This window comes from Portunus trituberculatus, chromosome 6, assembly GCF_017591435.1.
Source record: "Portunus trituberculatus isolate SZX2019 chromosome 6, ASM1759143v1, whole genome shotgun sequence".
In the NCBI taxonomy this organism is placed as follows: Eukaryota; Metazoa; Arthropoda; class Malacostraca; order Decapoda; family Portunidae; genus Portunus; species Portunus trituberculatus.
In genome coordinates, this window is record NC_059260.1 from 6,108,889 (window position 1) to 6,124,961 (window position 16,073).

At 44.5% G+C, this 16,073-nt stretch overlaps 2 protein-coding genes across 3 annotated transcripts in view; one reads left to right on the forward strand and one right to left on the reverse strand.

Annotated features, from left to right (window-relative positions):
* Positions 1 to 3,430, forward strand: part of LOC123518622 (broad-complex core protein isoforms 1/2/3/4/5-like) — a 101,271-nt gene extending 97,841 nt beyond the window's left edge. For both annotated transcript variants that reach the window (XM_045279534.1, XM_045279542.1), the window contains exon 6: positions 254 to 3,430. In XM_045279534.1, coding sequence (XP_045135469.1) covers positions 254 to 1,512 — 1,259 coding nt within the window. In that variant the 3' untranslated portion in view covers positions 1,513 to 3,430. The remainder of the gene's footprint in view (positions 1 to 253) is intronic.
* On the reverse strand, positions 1,529 to 16,073 carry LOC123517046 (soluble scavenger receptor cysteine-rich domain-containing protein SSC5D-like). Its single transcript, XM_045276878.1, has 5 exons — positions 15,968 to 16,073; positions 15,373 to 15,766; positions 13,507 to 15,236; positions 3,218 to 3,378; positions 1,529 to 1,705 (listed from the first exon to the last, which is right to left on the reverse strand). Exons 1-5 carry the CDS (start codon positions 16,071 to 16,073, stop codon positions 1,529 to 1,531), a joined length of 2,568 nt encoding a protein of 855 aa, XP_045132813.1.

Consider the following 16,073-nt stretch of genomic DNA (forward strand, 5'->3'; position numbering starts at 1 on the left):
TGTGGCGGGCTGTGGTCGTGCTGGGCGGTGGTCTCTGCTTGGTTGTGTTGGTTGTGGGCGCTGCGCTGCGTCCTGGCTGGCAGGGGCGCTTTCCCCGCCCCTGCCTCTCCCCATCACGGTAACGCTTGTAGTATTATAGCGGCGGTGGTGGTTGTGGTGGTGGTGGTGGCGGTGGTGGTGGTGGCGGTGGTGGTGGTGGTGGTGGTGGTGGAGGAGGGTCGCAGGGTATTGATGGAGGGTTGGTGTGTTGCAGGTGCCGCGGCGGGGCAGCAGCGGTGCCCCCTGTGCCACAAGAGCCTCAGCCGCTGGACCAGCCTGCGCCGCCACATAGAGGACAAGCACACACAGGGCGGCATTCACGTCTGCCCGATCTGCTTCCACGTGTACCGCACCAAGAACTCCCTGCACAACCACCTCAGCGTGTACCACCGCGGCGCCACGGGCTCCCGGGGCCGCCGCGGCCGCTACCCGAGCTACACGGTGCTGCGCCCCGCCACGGCGCACCAGCTGGCTGAGCTGAAGGCCGCGGCGCGCCGCATCAACATGCCCCCCGCAGCCCCAGACCTGCCCAACCCCGTGCCGGTGTCTGCCCCGGTGTCCGCCCCTCTCCCCGCCCCGGTCCCGGCCCGGCCCCTGCCCTGGCGCCCGCCTTGCCCGAGGAGCTGGGCGTGGCCGGGCACAGCACCGCCGGTGGCTTCGAGGCGCTGCTACAGGGCGACGCCGAGATGGCAGGCGGCGCGCTGCTCCCCTCCCCGTGCAAGTCCTCCACCGCCTCCCCCACCGGGCTGGCCTCTCCACAGGGGGTGGACGAGTAGCCCCGCCCCCCGCCCCGCCCCGCCTCCACGCCCCGCCCTGCCCCGCCACACAGACTCACAAAACAATACTAGAATTACCTCACGGAAGACTATATTTTGTTACCTGATGAGTGTGTCTGTTTTTGTACTTAAGGTGTTGGTGGCGGAGGTGCCCGCCCCGTCCCGCACCGCTCCCCCTATCCGGGGTGGGCGGGGCGGGCCGGGCCGGGCCCCAGAGGAACCTAAATGCCTGATTGTCGTTGCAGGCGGTGGGCGCGCCTCCTGTTCCTCCGCCACCCACCCGCCCGCCGCCCACCCACCCTTTGGGGCCGCATTTTCCCCCGCCCAGACGGCGGCGGCGCCCATCCCAACGGCGGGCCCCGGCGGCAGTGGCGGCGGCGGCAGCTTGGCGGGGGGCGGGCCGGCAGGTCGGGGCGGGGCGGGCGTGGCGGTACCGGGGGCGCAGTGCCCCGTGTGCTTCAAGGTGCTGCGGGACAAGTACAAGCTGAGGACGCACGTGGCGGACATCCACTCCTCCGTGCAGCACGTGTTCACATGTCCCGTGTGTCACCGCGTGTACAAGACCAAGAACACGCTCACCAACCACCTCAGCCTCTCCCACAGGGGATACCGCCGCCGCAGACCCCCACAGACCCCCGCCCCACTCCAACCCCAGGCCCCGCCCCAGGCCCCGTCCCAACCCCACCACCCTCGCTGAACCCCCACCACCCCCCTTATCCTCCTGCCCCTCGCCTCGCCCCACTCTCAACCTCGCCCCGCCAGTAGTGACCCGCCCCACCGCAGATCTCAGCGGAAACCTCACGGTCCAGGGGAGGTGAGGCCCCGCCCTGCTCCGCCCCGAGGTTCCCTGGAACAGGGTCGGGGCGGGGCGGGGCGGGACGGACCGCCTCCTGCTGGCGAGATCTCAGTTAGCGTTAAGGTGAACAACCCCATCCCCTCCTCCCTTCCGGGGCGCCGCCAAGCTGGCCGCCCCGCCGCTGCCCCGCCCCGCTAGTTCCCCGCCCCGCTTCTCTGTGCTGTTGTCCCCGCCACATTTGTTTGTTTGTCTGTCTCAGTTGTGTCAGACCAGCTTACCGTGCCAATGAACGGCCGCTGCCCGCCCCGCCCCGCCCCGCCCCACCCAACAGAGGGCGGGGCGGGGCGTCACTGCCCAGTAGCCCACGTCACTAGAGTTCCTAGCCCCACCTAGAGGCCAGCCCCTAGGGCCCGGCCGCCCTAGATCTCTGCCCCTCGCGGCTGTCACTTGTATACGATTTTTCAAGTTGTTGTTCCTGGGTTGTAGCGTGTAGGGCGCCGCCGCCACGCCCGCCGCACGCCCGCACGCACCACGCTGCCCACGTCACCTGGCCACACCCTCATACACCGCGGGCGCTGACACACACACACATACACACTCCCCGTCGCGCCACAAGGCGTGCTGACTTAAACTGTATGTAGATATTCGTGGCGTGCGAAGCCTGCCGTGTGTGAGAGATGATGTGGAGAATGTGAAGACAGGGAGGCTGGAGCTGACATGTAGGACCAAGGAGTTAGAAGGAAGGAAAGAAAGATGCTGCAGTTAGGAGGAAGGGAAGTGGTAAGGAAACTGAAAGTATGAGGAAGGAGTTGGAAGGAAGTATGACAGTAAGGAAGAAGTTGAAGTTGGAGGAAGGAAGGCAATAAGGAGATAGGAGGAAGGAAGGAGCTTAGAGTGAAGAGGAAGGAGGTAAGCATGTCAGCATGAGCCACACGCGGAATGAAGTTTTTATCAATATATATATATATATATATATATATATATATATATATATATATATATATATATATATATATATAAGCAAAGAATGACCCAAGAAAGCAGGAAGACACGAAACACAAAATAACACACTTTTCAGCTTAACTTGACGGATAAGCCCCGCCCACTTCCATGCCTTACGAGACAGTGATTGGTTGATCGAAACATGAGCTTTGCCTCTCTTCTCTCACATGAAACACGTGATTGGTGAACTCAAGTAGCGCTATATCGTGACTGGTTAGCGCTGTGAGGAAGGGGCGTGGCTTACCGACCAGGTTAAGTGGAACGGACCTACACTTCAAAAACCAACACTTGACACTTGACACTGCCAACGCTTCATGATACTTATAAAGGGAGATTTTTACTTTTATACTAGTACACTTTCACTTTAGAGCACTTTTTAGAGGGAGATAGAGCCAAGATTTTATACCTTTATCCATGTAGTGTGGTATTGTACGGTACATCACACACACACTTCACCATACATGACACACAGAGAGAGAGAGAGAGAGAGAGAGAGAGAGAGAGAGAGAGAGAGACTGCAAATAACACACAGCTCATCCTACAAAATTGGGGATCCTGTGTGTGTGTGTGTGTGTGTGTGTGTATGGACTTGTGTGAGGAGTACATGAGTGAGTGAGAGCGCGTGGCCTATCGTAGTGACAAGTGGTGGTGAGTGCGTTGCGGCGTGTGGGGGGCGGGGGTGAGGACGCCAGACGCTGTAGAGGATGGTGTAGACGACGGTGTAGTGGTGGTGTCCAGTGTCTCCCGCATAGGTTATTTTGTTACCTGGAGACGTAGAGTATTTAATTATCATTTTTTAAATAAAGAGTTTAGACAACCTGGTGCCGCTGTGCTGTGTTTGATTGGACCTGACCTAACCTTGCCGAGCCTTACTGGTGGTGGTGGTGGTGGTGGTGTGGTGGTGGTATACAGAAAAGGTAATGGTGGTGGTGGTGGTGAGAAATGATGGTACACAGAGAAGGTAATGGTGATGGTGGTGGAAGAGGAAGAGATGGTGATGGTGGTGATGGAGGAAGGAGGAGTGCTGGTGGTGATGGTGGTGGTTGTGAGAGATGGTGGTACACAGAAGAGGTAATGGTGATGGTGGTGGAAGAGGAAGAGGTGGTGATGGTGGTGATAGTAGAGGAAGGAAAGACGTAATGGTGATGATGATGGAAGGAGTGGTAGTGGTGGTGATGATAAAGGAGGAAAGAGGTGATGGTGATGATGATGGAAGGAGTGGTAGTGGCAGTGGTAGACGTGGTGGTGGTGATAGTAAGGGAAGGAAAGACGTTGTGGTAATGATGGTGGAAGTAGTGGTGGTGATTGTGGTGGTGGTGGTGGTGGTAAAGGAAGGAAAGAGGTAATGATTGATGGTGGAAGAAGTGGTGATGGTGGTGGTGGTGGTGGTGCTTGTGGTCTGGGTGGTGGTGGTGGCAGTAGCGTAAGGAGCAACAAGAAGTTAGTTTCAGCCTCAGAAACTGTTGAGAGAGAGAGAGAGAGAGAGAGAGAGAGAGAGAGAGAGAGAGAGGAGAGAGGTATAGATTTAAATTTTCGTCATGTTATTTTTAGAGCAGGACGTTGCTCTCTCTCTCTCTCTCTCTCTCTCTCTCTCTCTCTCTCTCCACCGCTGCCGCCACCACCAAATCCTCCAATACGAAACAACACACAAAAATTAAAAAAAGTAAAGAAAGAAAAGGGAAAAGAAAATAATCAGCACAGTCAGCAGAGGAGGGCTTAGGACACTACCTTTAACTGCTGACTGGCTTACTGACTGTCTTACTGGCTTACCGAAGTGCTGGCTTAGGTTAGGTTATCTTTCGCTACTGAGAACGCGTTATGTGGTGAAATTCACTTGAAGTTCAGGAAAAGATGTGATTTGGTTGAGGGAAGGAAGGAATAGGTGAAGGAGAGAGGGAGAGGGAAGAAAAGGGTGAAAGAGAGAGAGAGGGAAGGAAAGGGTGAAAGAGAGAGAGAGAGGGAAGAAAAGGGTGAAAGAGAGAGGGAGATGGAAGAAAAGGGTGAAGGAGAGAGGGAGAGGGAAGGAAAGGGTGAAGGAGAGAGGGAGAGGGAAGAAAAAGGGTGAAAGAGAGAGGAGAGGGAAGGAAAGGGTGAAGGAGAGAGGAAGAGGGAAGGAAAGGGTGAAAAGAGAGAGGGAGAGGGAAGAAAAAGGGTGAAAGAGAGAGGAAGAGGGAAGGAAAGGGTGAAAGAGAGAGGGAGGGAAGAAAAAGGGTGAAAGAGAGAGGGAGAGGAAGAAAAGGGTGAAAGAGAGAGAGAGGAAGGAAAGGGTGAAAGAGAGAGAGAGGGAAGGAAAGGGTGAAAGAGAGAGGGAGAGGGAAGAAAAGGGTGAAAGAGAGAGGGAGAGGGAAGAAAAGGGTGAAAGAGAGAGGAGAGGAAGAAAAGGGTGAAAGAGAGAGAGAGAGAGTGAAGGAAAAGGTGAAAGAGAGAGAGGAGATGGAAGGAAGGGTGAAAGAGAGGAAGAGGGAAGGGAAGGGTGATAGGCAAGGAAAGACGATGAAGGGGAGAGGAAAGGAAAGGAAAGAGTGAGAGAGACAGAGAAAGAGTGAAAGAGGTGAAGGAAAGAGAGAGAGAGAGAGAGAGAGAGAGAGAGAGAGAGAGAGAGAGAGAGAGGATGAAAAAAGAAAAGGAAGATGGAAATAAGGAGGTACACTAACGAGAAGAGAAAATGGTGATAGGAAGAAGAGGAAGAGGTAGATGGTGATGATGATGATGATGGTGAGAAGAGGAATAGATGATGATAGTGAAGGGAAGAAGACGAGAAGATGATGATGATGGTGATAGAGAGAAAAAGCCCGATATTGGTAAGAAGAGAGAAAGATGATGACAGTGAAGAGAAGAAATGATGATAGTGAAAAGGAGAGAAGGTAATGATGGTGACGATGATGATGGGAGGAACGAGAAAAGGAAGGATAGAATAATAAAGATAGGGAAGAATAAAGAATAAATGATGAAAGGAGGCAGAAGAAGAAGGAAGTGACAAACAATAGGAAAGTAATGATAGGAAGAGAAGAAGAAGGTGGAAGAGAAGGAATGGAAGGAATGGAAGGAATGGTGAGAAAGGAAAAGAAAATCATGATAATGGGGGAGAAAGATAAAGAAAGAAGGAAGGTGAAGAGATAGTGAATAAAAAATAGAACTTGCAAATTTATCAACGTAACAAGAAAACGCTACTTAAAAAAAAAAAAAAAAAAAACGCGCAGCTTGAATTGAACAACAAAAAATCATACTTCAAAATGCGCAGATATGGAAATTATCTTCAAAATGCGCAACCACCTAAATCATTGTTCTTCAAAATGCGCACTCGCTCAGATGTACTTCAGAAAGAAAAAAAAAATGCGCAGTTACATAAATAATCATAATGCGCAGTTTAGTTTTCAGCCGGTGAGTGAGAGCAGAGCCACAAAATGCGCAGCTGTGTCGGGACGAAATGATGTATTGAATGATTGAATAAATGCGCAATTAAAAAGGTAAGTGGATAAGTACAATGAGGATTTGGTTTTGAAGATGCGCAGATGTGATAGAGCGATTTGGAATATGCGCAGATTCAGAGAGAGAGAGAGAGAGAGCAAAAATTCATCTGAAGTAGGCCATAGATCTCTCTCTCTCTCTCTCTCTCTCTCTCTCTCTCTCTCTCTCTCTCTCTCTCTCTGTTTCAGTCCTAGTACCATTATGAATAAGAGAGAGAAAGAAAGAGAGAGAGAGAGTGTGTGTGTGTGTGTGTGTGTGTGTGTGTGTGAAAGAAACTGACATTATGATGAAAGAAAAAAGAAAAAAAAAAAAGAGAGAGAGAGAGAGAGAGAGAGAGAGAGAGAGAGAGAGAGAGAGAGAGTAGAATAACAAGAAAAGCAAAGAATTAAAACAAAAATGAAAGGTAAGAAAACCAAATATAGAATGAAGTAAGAAAAAAAGAAAGAAAAGTGATTGAAAAAAAAAGAAAGCCGGAAAGTAAGAGAGAGAGAAAAAAAGAAAAAGTAAAAAAAAATGTGGTCCCGTAAAAAAGAAAGAAACGAGAAAAAAAAAACAAGAAAGAATTTTAGCATTTTAGCAACGGATCCAAGACTGTTTTGTGTATTGACTAGGGAGAGTGGAGAGGCGGGAGGGAGAGACGTAGGAGAGATGGGGGAGGGGGGGCGTTCTGGGTCCGTTGTCAAGGAAACGCCATCTTCTCCCTCCCTCCCTCCCTCCTTAAGACACTCCTCCACCTCCTCCTCCTCTTCCTTCTCCTCTTCTTCTTCCTCTCCTTCTCTCTTTCCTCTCCCTCCCTCTCTCCCCGGTCTTAAGGAAATCTCTCTCTCCACCTTTCCTCCTCCACTTCAGAAGGCTCTCTCTCTCTCTCTCTCTCTCTCTCTCTCTCTCTCTCTCTCTCTCTCTCTCTTAAATATTGACGTTGTTATGAATTTATGGAAACAATTTAATGAACTTTACTTGAAAAAAATACATACGAGTGTTATTGAAAAGGGTTGTTGTTGTTGTTGTTGTTGTTGTTGTTGTTGTTGTTGTTGTTTTTTTGTTGCTTCTTTAATTCGTGTTTTTTTTTGTCATTATTATTATTATTATTATTATTATTATTATTATTATTATTATTATTATTATTATTATTATTATTATTATTATTATTAGTGGTAGTAGTGGTGGTGGTTGGGGTAGTGGTGGTGGAGGTAGCAGCAGCAACATTAGTAGTAGTAGTAGTAGTGGTGGTGGTGGTGGTGGTGGTAGTACGTACCAGTAATAGTAGTAGTAGTAGTAGTTGTTATTGTTGTTGTTGTTGTTATTGTTATTGTTGTTGTTCTAGTGTTTCTATTATATTTGTTTATTTGTTTTGTTTGTCTCTCTCTCTCTCTCTCTCTCTCTCTCTCTCTCTCTCTCTCTGCGCGTGGCTCTGAGCTGGTCCCGTAAGGTCAAGTCAGGTCATGAAAAGGTCACACATCTCTTGAAGTGTTCCCTGAAGACCGCCATTGTTTCCTTGTTATTAAGGTCATTTTTAAAGGTACGCCACGCAAAAGGTCTCAAAGGTCACCATAACAAAGATAGCAAAAAAGAGAGGGTTGTTTCCTTTCTTTTCTTTCTTTCGTCTTCTTTTCTTCTTCTTCTTCTTCTTCTTCTTCTTCTTCTTCTTCTTCTTCTTCTTCTTCTTCTTCTTCTTCTTTTCTTCTTCTTCTTCTTCTTCTTCGTCTTTTCTTCTTCTCCTTTTATCTTTCGTACTCTCTTTTTGAGGCTATTCCCGATCTTCGTAGTAGTAGTAGTAGTAGTAGTAGCAGTAGTAGTAATAGTAGTAGAAGTAGTAATAGTAGTAGTAATTGTTGTTGTTGTTGTTGTTGTTGTTGTTATTATTATTATTACTACTACTACTACTACTACTACTACTACTACTACTACTACTACTACTACTACTACTACTACTACTACTACTACTACTACTACTACTACTACTACTACTACTACTGCTACTACTACTACTACTACTACTACTACTACTACTACTACTACTACTACTACTACTACTACTACTTCCACCAGTGACCAATGAGCCGTGAACCACTGGAAAACAAAGACAATAATATTTTTTTCTGAAAGCATTACAAAGGAAATACAACTTTTCAGTGTTCTTTTTAAATGTTGCTTTTCATTTATTTTCTTATTGTTATTCATTTGTTTATTTATGTATTTTTTTTTTTTTTTTTCATTGCTATTTGCTTCATCAATCTTACTTTTCTTTGTTCTACTTTTGGTGTTTCGTGTGAGTGTTTCGTTTGAGTGTTACTTCTTCATGTGTCTTTTCGCTTGAGTGTTTCGTTTGTTTGAGTGTTTCGTTTGAGTGTTTCGTTTGAGTGTTACTTCTTCAATGTGTCTTTTCCTTTGAGTGTTTCCTTTGAGTGTTTCCTTTGAGTGTTACTTCTTCAATTTGTCTTCGTTTGAGTGTTTCCTTTGAGTGTTACAATGTGTCTTCAATGAGTCTTCGTTTGAGTGGTTCGTTTGAGTGTTACTTCCTCTAATGTGTCTTCGTTTGAGTGTTTCGTTTGAGTGTTACTTCTTCAATGTGTCTTTTCGCTTGAGTGTTTCGTTTGTTTGAGTGTTTCTTTTGAGTGTTACTTCTTCAATGTGTCTTCGTTTGAGTGTTTCCTTTGAGTGTTACTTCTTCAATGTGTCTTTTCCTGAGTGTTTCCTTTGAGTGTTTCGTTTGAGTGTTACTTCCCCTAATGTGTCTTTCAACGGTACCTTCCACTGTTACTTAAGAGTGTTACTTATCGATATTACTTTCCACGTCTGCTTTTACTTTTTACTTATTTTACTCTGTTTATAATTATTTTTGCTCTTAACGTTTGTCAATGCTACTTATATTGTTCGTACTGGCCAATCCTACTTAGAACTGCATGTCTCTTTCTCAATTTTACTTATCAATGCTACTTTTGATGACTTTTTTATACCATGTGGGCTTTTCACGGGAATTTCTGGGCTAAAGGGGATACTTTTTGTGGTACCTCCTATCTCAAAGCCCACCCGCTAGGAAACCGTTGCCCCGAGTGAGGAAGCCCAACCTACACTCAGACCGTGGATGGGATTCGAACCCGTGCGCTTGAGTGTCACTTTACAATACTTTACTTTTCTCTCTTCTACTTAACAGCATTACTTATAATCGTCACTTTTTTTCACTTTTCTTTCATGTTTTGCTTTCATTTTTTCTGTTTAGTTTGTTTTCTTTTTTATTTTCGTCTTTTCGCGCCATTTCTGATATTTTTCTTTTCAATGGTTTATTTTTTTTTTTTTTTACTATATTTGTCCAGCGCTACTTAACAACGCTACTTTACGTTACTCACCAATACTTGTTTCAAATGTTACTGTTCGATGCGTTACTCTATACTGTACAATGATATCCCCCTGCGCTGCGTGACAACTCTACTTATCAATGCTAGTCACTTATAATTGTTACTTTTCAATAATACTTGTCAATACTTTTAACTAATACTTCTTACTTTTCGTCGGTATTTTCAAACTTTACTTAAGAACCACCACCACCACTATCTTCAATACTGCTACTACTACTACTACTACTACTACTACTACTACTACTACTACTACCACCACCACCACTATTACCATTACCACCACCGCCACCACCACCACCACTACTACTATGATTACCACCACCACCACCACCACCACCACTACTACTACTACTACTACTACTACTACTACTACTACTACTACTACTACTTCTACTACCATCACCACCACCACTATTACAATTACCACCACCACCACCACTACTACTATGATTACTACCATCACCACCACCACCACCACCACCACCACCACCACCACCACCACCACTACACTACTACCACTACTACTACTACTATTACACTACTACACACACCACCACCACCACCACCACCACCACTACTACTACTACTACTACTACTACTACTACTACTACTACTCCTGCAAGGTGGCGAGGTCAGGCAAGGTCATGGGACGTGAGGGCGCGCGGCGGGACACGTGGGGCCGCTGACCTGGCTGGGGAAGGTCACGAAAAGGTCACCGTGATTTTGTTGAGTTGGGAACGAAGGGAAGAAAGTGGCTGGGTTCACGATAAGTTGGCGGGAAACATGACTGGTCCACGAAGGTCTGGCGCCGCTGGGTAGGTTGTCTCTCTCTCTCTCTCTCTCTCTCTCTCTCTCTCTCTCTCTCTCTCTCCCTATTTTCGTTGTTTTTTTCGTTTTTGTTTTATTTTTACTACTTTCACGTCTCGTTTTCTTTCTTTTCTCTTCTTTTCCTTTCTTTATCTTGTTTCTTTTCCTTTCTTTTTTTTATTTTGGTGTGATTTTTGTTTGCTCTTCTTCATTAACTTCTCTTTATCCTTTCATTTTCATCTTTTCCCTTCTTTTTCCTCATCCAGTTTTCTTTTTTCTTTTCTTTTTTTCCTTCGTTTCGTTCACTTTATTTTCTTTGTATATTGTTTTATTCCATGTTTCTTTTCTTTTCTTTTCTTTCTTACTTTCTTTTTTTTCTTTATAATGTAATTCTTATTCTTTTCTTATTGTTACGTTCTTTTTCTTCTTTTTTTTCTTCGTCTTTTCTTTTCTTCATTCTCTCTGCATTTAATTTGGTTTGGTTTGATTTCATTGTTTTTTTCTTTCTTTTCTTTCTTTTTTCTTTCTTTTCCTGCTTTGTCTTTTTTCAGTTTTCATTTTTTCCTTTTTTGCTTATTTTCTTTTTGTTTTTCTTTTTTCTTCTTTCTTTTCTTTCTTTTTTTCTTTGTCTTAGCTTAGTTTCTTTGTTTTCTTTCTTCTTTCAATTTTTTTCTTTCATTTTCTTGCTTAGTTTGGTTTCTGTTTTGTTTTTCTTTCCCGTTTTTTTCTTTTCTTTCCTTTTCTTTCTTTTTCCTGATTATCTTAGTTTCTTTGTGTTTTCTTTCTTCTTTCATTTTTCTTTCATTTTTCTTAGTTTCCTTTCTTTTGTCTTTCTTTTTCTTTCTTTTTTCTTTCTTTTTTCTTTCTATTTTCTTTCTTTTCTTTCTTTCTCTTTCCTGTTTGTCTTAGTTTCCTTTGTGTTTTCTTTCTTCCTTCACTTCTTTCTTTATTTTCTTGCTTAGTTTCCTTTTCTTTCTCTTCTTTTTCTTTCTTTCTTTCTTTTCTTTCTTTCTCTTTCCTGTTTGTCTTAGTTCCTTTGTGTTTTCTTTCTTCCTTCACTTCTTTCTTTATTTTTCTTGCTTAGTTTCCTTTTCTTTCTCTTCTTTTTCTTTCTTTCTTTTCTTTCTTTCTTTCTCTTTCCTGTTTGTCTTAGTTTCCTTTGTGTTTTCTTTCTTCCTTCACTTTTTTTCTTTATTTTCCTTGCTTAGTTTGCTTTCTTTCTCTTTTTTTCTTTGTTTTCTTTCTTTCTTTCTCTTCTTCTCTTTCCTGTTTATCTTAGTTTCCTTTGTGTTTCTTTCTTCCTTTTTTTCTTTATTTTTCTTGCTTACTTTCCTTTTCTTTCTCTTTTTCTTTTTCTTTTCTTTCTTTTCTTTCTTTTCTTCTATTCTGTCTTTTTTTTATTTTTCTAGTTTGTTTTCACTTTATTTCATTTTTTTCCCCATTTTTCATTTATATTTTTCTTTTCTTTCGTTTTCTTTCTTTCTTTTCTTTCTTTTCTTTCTTCCTTCCTTTTTTTTCTTGTTTTCTTGTTTTTTTCTCTAGCTTGTTTTTTTTTTCTTTATTTTCATCTTTTCTCACCATTTCTGATATATTTGCTTTAACTTTCTTTCTTTCTTTCTTTCTTTCTTTCTTTCTTTTCTTTTTTTCTCGTTTTTTTTTTCTTTATTGTTTTACTTTCTTTTTCTTCCTGTGTTTCTTTTTTTCGTATTTTCTTTTTCTTTTCCTATTTTCTTCTTTTCCATTTTCTTTATTACTTTTGTCCTTTTTTTCCATTTTTTTCTTATTATTATTCTTATTTCTTGTTTTTCTCTCTTCCTTCTTTTCCTTTTTTCTTTTCGTTTTACATTTTTTTCTTATTTTTTTCGCTTTTCTTGTTTCTATTTTCTTTATTTTTTCATTAATTTTCTTCGTTTTCCTAATTTTCTCATTTATTTTCGCATTATTTTCTTCCCGCTGTCTATTTTTTTTTCTTTCATTTTCCTTTATTTAATTTTCTTCATGTTTTTTTTCTTGTGCCTTGTCTTTTTCTTTCTTTCTTTTCCATTTTCTTCTTAATTTTCCTTCGCTTCTGTGTTTTCTTGATAATTTCCTTGTTTTTCCCTGTATTTTCCTTTTTCTTTTCCTTATCTTTCGTGTTTTGTGTGTTTTTCTTCTCTTTCCTTTCTTATTTATGTATTTCCACCTTTTTATCAAGATTTTCCTTTATTTCCTTTTTAATTTCTTGTCCTAATTATCTTTTCATTTGTTTATTCATTATTTAAGTTTGAGAGAGAGAGAGAGAGAGAGAGAGAGAGAGAGAGAGAGAGAGAGGAGGCGATGACGAGGAGACTTGAAAGAGGAGGAGGAGGAGGAGGAGGAGGAGGAGGAGGAGGAGATGGGAAAATAAAAAAGAATAGAAGGAAGAGGAGGAAGAGAATATGGAAGTTAAGAAAGAAAAATGATGATGATGATGATGATGATGATGATGATGACGATGATGAAGGGGAAAATAAAAAAAAACAGAAAGAAAACGAAGAAAACATACGAAAAAGAAAAGGAATAAAAGTAGAAGAAGGAGGAGGAGGAGGAGGAGGAGGAGGCGGAGGGGAGGAGGAGGAGGAGGAGGAGGAAGAAGAAGAAGAAGAGGAATATAACGTCCTCTTGAGAGCGGTAAGCTGTCGACGGAGAGAGAGAGAGAGAGAGAGAGAGAGAGAGAGAGAGAGAGAGAGAGAGAGAGAGAGAGAGAGCCACGCCCCCCCTCACGCACCTTCTTCAGGAGTTGCCTTTTGGGGGGAGAGGGGGCTGGGCGTGACTTGGGGGGACGAGGCGGGGAGCTGCGTGTGCGTGGAACGTTGCGGGGAGGAGGAAGAGGAGGAGGAGGAGGAGGAGGAGGTTGAGGAGGAGCAGAAGAAGAACAGGAATACAGTCTTTAGATATACTCTCTCTCTCTCTCTCTCTCTCTCTCTCTCTCTCTCTCTCTCTCTCTCTCTCTCATTCTTGTCACACACACACACGCACGGCAATAAATAAATGAGTAAGTAAATATAGACTGATGCAAAATAAAACAAACACACAAACACACAAACACACATTGACAAGTGGAAAAAAATAATTAGAACAACAACAACAACAACAACGAAAAAACAAACACCCGGACACACAAGTAAATAAAAAAGAAAAATACGAATAGAAAACGGAATGAAAATAAAAATAAAACAACAGTAATAATAATAGAAATAAAAACACAAATAAAAACTACACATTTGAAAAAGAACCAACAAACATGACCTCCTGAATCCACAAGATGGCGTGTTCTGGGTCTGTGGGATGTGGGATGTTGGATGTTGGATGTGGAATGTGAAATGTTGGATGTGGTCTGTGGAATGTTGGATGTTGGATGTGAAATGTGGGATCTTGGATGTTGGATGTTGGATGTGGTCTGTGGGATGTTGGATGTTGGATGTGAAATGTGGGATGTTGGATGTTGGATGTGGAATGTGGGATGTGGGATGTGGTCTGTGGAATGTTGGATGTTGGATGTGAAATGTGGGATCTTGGATGTTGGATGTTGGATGTGGTCTGTGGGATGTTGGATGTTGGATGTGGTCTGTGGAATGTTGGATGTTGGATGTGGGATGTGGGATGTGGGATGTGGAATGTGAGATGTTGGATGTGGTCTGTGGAATGTGGGATGTTGGATGTTGGATGTTGGATGTGGAATGTGAGATGTTGGATGTGGTCTGTGGGATGTTGGATGTTGGATGTGAAATGTGGGATGTTGGATGTTGGATGTGGAATGTGGGATGTGGTCTGTGGGATGTGGAATGTTGGATGTGAAATGTGGGATGTTGGATGTGGTCTGTGGGATGTTGGATGTGGTCTGTGGAATGTTGGATGTTGGATGTGGGATGTGGTCTGTGGAATGTGAGATGTTGGATGTGGTCTGTGGAATGTGGGATGTTGGATGTTGGATGTGGTCTGGAATGTGAAATGTTGGATGTGGGATGTTGGATGTGGTCTGGGTGTGTGGTATGTTGGATGTTGGATGTGGGATGTGGTCTGTGGGATGTGGAATGTGGAATGTTGGATGTGGGATGTGGAATGTGGGATGTTGGATGTGGTCTGGGTGTGTGGTATGTTGGATGTGGGATGTTGGATGTTGGATGTGGTCTGTGGAATGTGGGATGTTGGATGTTGGATGTGATCTGTGGTCTGTGGAATGTTGGATGTGGATGTGGTATGTGGTCTGTGGAATGTGGGATGTGGTATGTGGTCTGGGTGTGTGGTATGTTGGATGTTGGATGTGGAATGTTGGATGTTGGATGTGGTCTATGGAATGTGGGATGTGGAATGTGGGATGTTGGATGTTGGATGTGGTCTGTGGAATGTGGGATGTGGTCTGTGGTCTGTGGAATGTGGGATGTTGAATGTTGGATGTGGTCTAGGGATGTGGGATGTTGGATGTTGGATGTGGATGTGGTCTGTGGAATGTTGGATGTGGTCTGTGGGATGTTGGATGTTGGATGTGGAATGTGGAATGTTGGATGTTGGATGTGATCTGTGGAATGTGGGATATTGGATGTGGAATGTGGGATGTGGTCTATGGAATGTGGGATGTTGGATGTTGGATGTGGTCGGTGGGATGTGAGATGTTGGATGTTGGATGTGATCTGTGGGATGTGGGATGTTGGATGTTGGATGTGGTCTGTGGAATGTGGGATATTGGATGTTGGATGTGGTCTGTGGAATGTGGGATATTGGATGTTGGATGTGGTCTGTGGAATGTGGGATATTGGATGTTGGATGTGGTCTGTGGAATGTGGAATGTTGGATGTTGGATGTTGGATGTGGAATGTGGGATGTTGGATGTTGGATGTGGTCTGTGGAATGTGGGATATTGGATGTTGGATGTGGTCTGTGGAATGTGGGATATTGGATGTTGGATGTGGTCTGTGGAATGTGGGGTATTGGATGTTGGATGTGGAATGTGGGATGTTGGATGTTGGATGTGGTCTGTGGAATGTGGGATATTGGATGTTGGATGTTGGATGTGGAATGTGGGATGTGGTCTATGGAATGTGGGATGTGGGATGTGGGATGTTAGATGTTGGATGTGGTCTGGGGATGTGGTCTGTGGAATGTTGGATGCGGTCTGTGGTCTGTGGAATGTAGGATGTTGGATGTTGGATGTGGTCTGTGGGATTTGAGATGTGGTCTGGGTCTGTGGGATGTTGGATGTGGTATGGGGTCTCGGGATGTGGTCTGTGGGATGTGGGATGTGGGATGTGGTCTGTGGTCTGTGGGATGTGTTCTCGGTCTGGATCTGTGGTCTGGGTGTGGGACTGTGTCTGTGGTCTGTGGTATGTGGTCTGGGTCTATGATCTGTCGTCTGTGGTCAGTGGTCTGTGGTCTGGGTCTGTGTTTTTGGTGTGTGGGATGTTGTCTAGGTGTGTGGTCTGGGTCTGTGGTCTGTGGTCTGTGGTCTGGGGTGTGGGTGTGGGTCTGTGGTCTGAGTTTGTGGTCTGTGGTCCGTGATCTGTGGTCTGTGTATGTGGTCTGGGGTCTGTGGTGTGGTCTGTTGTCTGGGCCTGGATGTAACGTAACCTAACCAAACCTTGTCTGGGTCTGGATCTAACCTAATCTAAACTTCCCTAGTCTGGATGTGGGTGTGGGTCTATGGTCTGGATCTGTGGTTTGTGGCCCGGGCGTGGGTGTGGGCGTGGGTCTGGGGCGCCTCACCTCACCTTCCCTCTGGTGGCGTGTCGAGGAAGCATAACACGAGTCCTCTTTTATGTTCCCGCTCTCTTTATCCTCCGCTCCAGACCTTTTACACGCCCGCCAGTTTATCAT